This window comes from Ruditapes philippinarum, unplaced genomic scaffold (assembly GCF_026571515.1).
Source record: "Ruditapes philippinarum isolate M1 unplaced genomic scaffold, ASM2657151v2 ctg57_1_1_1_1, whole genome shotgun sequence".
Taxonomy (NCBI): Eukaryota; Metazoa; Mollusca; class Bivalvia; order Venerida; family Veneridae; genus Ruditapes; species Ruditapes philippinarum.
In genome coordinates, this window is record NW_026855294.1 from 245,370 (window position 1) to 247,593 (window position 2,224).

At 37.1% G+C, this 2,224-nt stretch overlaps 1 protein-coding gene across 1 annotated transcript; it reads left to right on the top strand.

Annotated features, from left to right (window-relative positions):
* The first annotated feature begins 237 nt into the window (after positions 1-237).
* On the top strand, positions 238-1,262 carry LOC132742787 (uncharacterized). Its single transcript, XM_060731261.1, has 2 exons — positions 238-280; positions 877-1,262. Exons 1-2 carry the CDS (start codon positions 238-240, stop codon positions 1,260-1,262), a joined length of 429 nt encoding a protein of 142 aa, XP_060587244.1.
* The last annotated feature ends 962 nt before the right edge of the window (positions 1,263-2,224 follow it).

The following is a 2,224-nucleotide window of genomic DNA, read 5'->3' on the forward strand; positions in this document are numbered from 1 at the left end:
AATTAAAGAAATTTTTTTATCATTTTTTATCAAAGGGACAAATCTAAATAAATTAAATTAAATTTTTGCTCGTTCCCAAAATATAAAAATGTATCTATGCACTTGCGGTAGAAAATACATGTATAGATAATAAACATACAAAAAGATATTTGAACAAGTGAAAAAAAACTTCCTGTTGGACATTACATTGTATAGTAGTAACAATGGCAATTAGGTAATGCTGGGTTTAGCAGAAGCATGAGAAGTCGTACTGGTGGTGGTAGCAGTAGCAGCAGTACTAGTAGTTTTTGTAGTAATAAGAGCAAAAATAATTTAATTATCATAAAAAGCAGCGGCAGCAGCAGCATCATTATATGCAAAAGCAGCAACGGCAGTGATAAAACCTGCCACAGTAGAAGTAGTACCAGCAAAGGCAGTGATAAAACCTGCCACACGTAGAAATTAGTACAGCAAAGGCAGTGATAAAACCTGCCACAGTAGAAATAGTACCAGCAAAGGCAGTGATAAAACCTGCCACAGTAGAAGTAGCAGTACAAAGCAACGGCAAGTGATAAAACCTGCCCACAGTAGAAGTAGCAGTACAGCAACAGCAGTGATAAAACCAGCAATAGAAGTAGCAGTACAGCAACGGCAGTGATAAAACCTGCCACAGTAGAAGTAGCAGTACCAGCAACGGCAGTGATAAAACCAGCAATAGAAGTAGCAGTACCAGCAACGGCAGTGATAAAAACCTGCCACATTAGGAAGTAGCAGTACCAGCAACGGCAGTGATAAAACCTGCCACAGTAGAAGTAGCAGTACCAGCAACGGCAGTGGTAAAATCAGCAGCCACAGAAAGTAGTATCAGCAAAAGCAGTGATTAAAAACCTGCCACAGAAGAAGTAGCAGTACCAGCATCGACAATAGTAAAACCAGCAGCCACAGTAGAAGTAGTACCAGCAAAGGCAGTGATAAAACCTGTCACAGTAAAAGTAGCAGTACCAGCAACGGCAGTGATAAAACCTGCCACAGTAGAAGTAGCAGTACCAGCAACAGCAGTGATAAAACCAGCAATAGAAGTAGCAGTACCAGCAACGGCAGTGATAAAATCAGCAGCCACAGAAGAAGTATCAGCAAAGGCAGTGATAAAACCTGCCACAGAAGAAGTAGCAGTACCAGCATCGACAATAGTAAAACCAGCAGCAACAGAAGTAGTATCAGCAAAGGCAGTGATAAAACCTGCCACAGAAGAAGTAGCAGTACCAGCATCGGCAATAGTATAACCAGCAGCAACTGAAGTAGTATCAGCAAAGGCAGTGGTAAAACAGCAGCAATAGAAATAGAGACATGACCAACAATGGCAATAGTAAAACCAGGAGAAGCAGAAGTAGTAGCAGTACCAGCAACGGCAGTAAGCTAGCTGAATAGTTTCCTCAGATAAAAGAAACCAAAGTCCCTAATGGGATTCAAAACACACAACGGTGAGGGGCAAGTGGTTTGAAGAAAAATGACCTTAACCACTCGACCACGGATGCCCATTTTTTTATCAATATTAGAAATAAGTTCTTTTAGAAAATGTACTAAATTATAAACAAATCCACTTTAATAGTAACGCCATATTTTGTTACAGTCATATAGATATATCCTAAAAATAACATAATCAAGAATACGAGAACAGTAAAATGTCTCAATATGGAACAAAAACTTATGAGTTTATTATCATTAGACATTGGATAGGATGGGAAGGTTTCAGCCTTCAAAATACTGTTGATTGTTTAACAAGTAATACCCTGGTAAGTCATACTCTTGTTTGTCTAATTCTGGTGGAAGTACAAGAACTCTGATCATAAAATTATAATTTGTTAGAGTCATAATTTTTTTTAATAAAATTTATTTTTGTCAATACTTATGATGTTTGGATGATGTTTAAGGGTTTTTGGTTGTAGAGGGGGAACGGGGATATAGTGTATGTAATGGCCATGCGACGTTCACCTGTGATTTGACATACAAGACCCATTAAACAAAATATCTAAATGTATATATGTATGTAGTGACTGTATGTGAGGGTCCATCAGAATCTATTTTTGGAAAACATACAACTTCCATATGAATTTTACTTCTTTATTGCACATATTTTTTTGAAGTTATATAACAATAATAAGATAAACATTTGAACCAGTTTTATGGTATACTTCAAGAAGTTTCACTCTGAAAATTTGGTAACATACTTATTTTTTTCATAAAG

Excerpts from the sequence above, each read along its gene's own strand:
- LOC132742787 (XM_060731261.1), top strand. The coding sequence starts at position 238 with ATGAGAAGTCGTACTGGTGGTGGTAGCAGTAGCAGCAGTACTA. Across the intron at positions 281-876 it reads TAGCAGTAGCAGCAGTACTA|AAGAAGTAGCAGTACCAGCA; the intron begins GTAGTTTTTGTA and ends AACCTGCCACAG.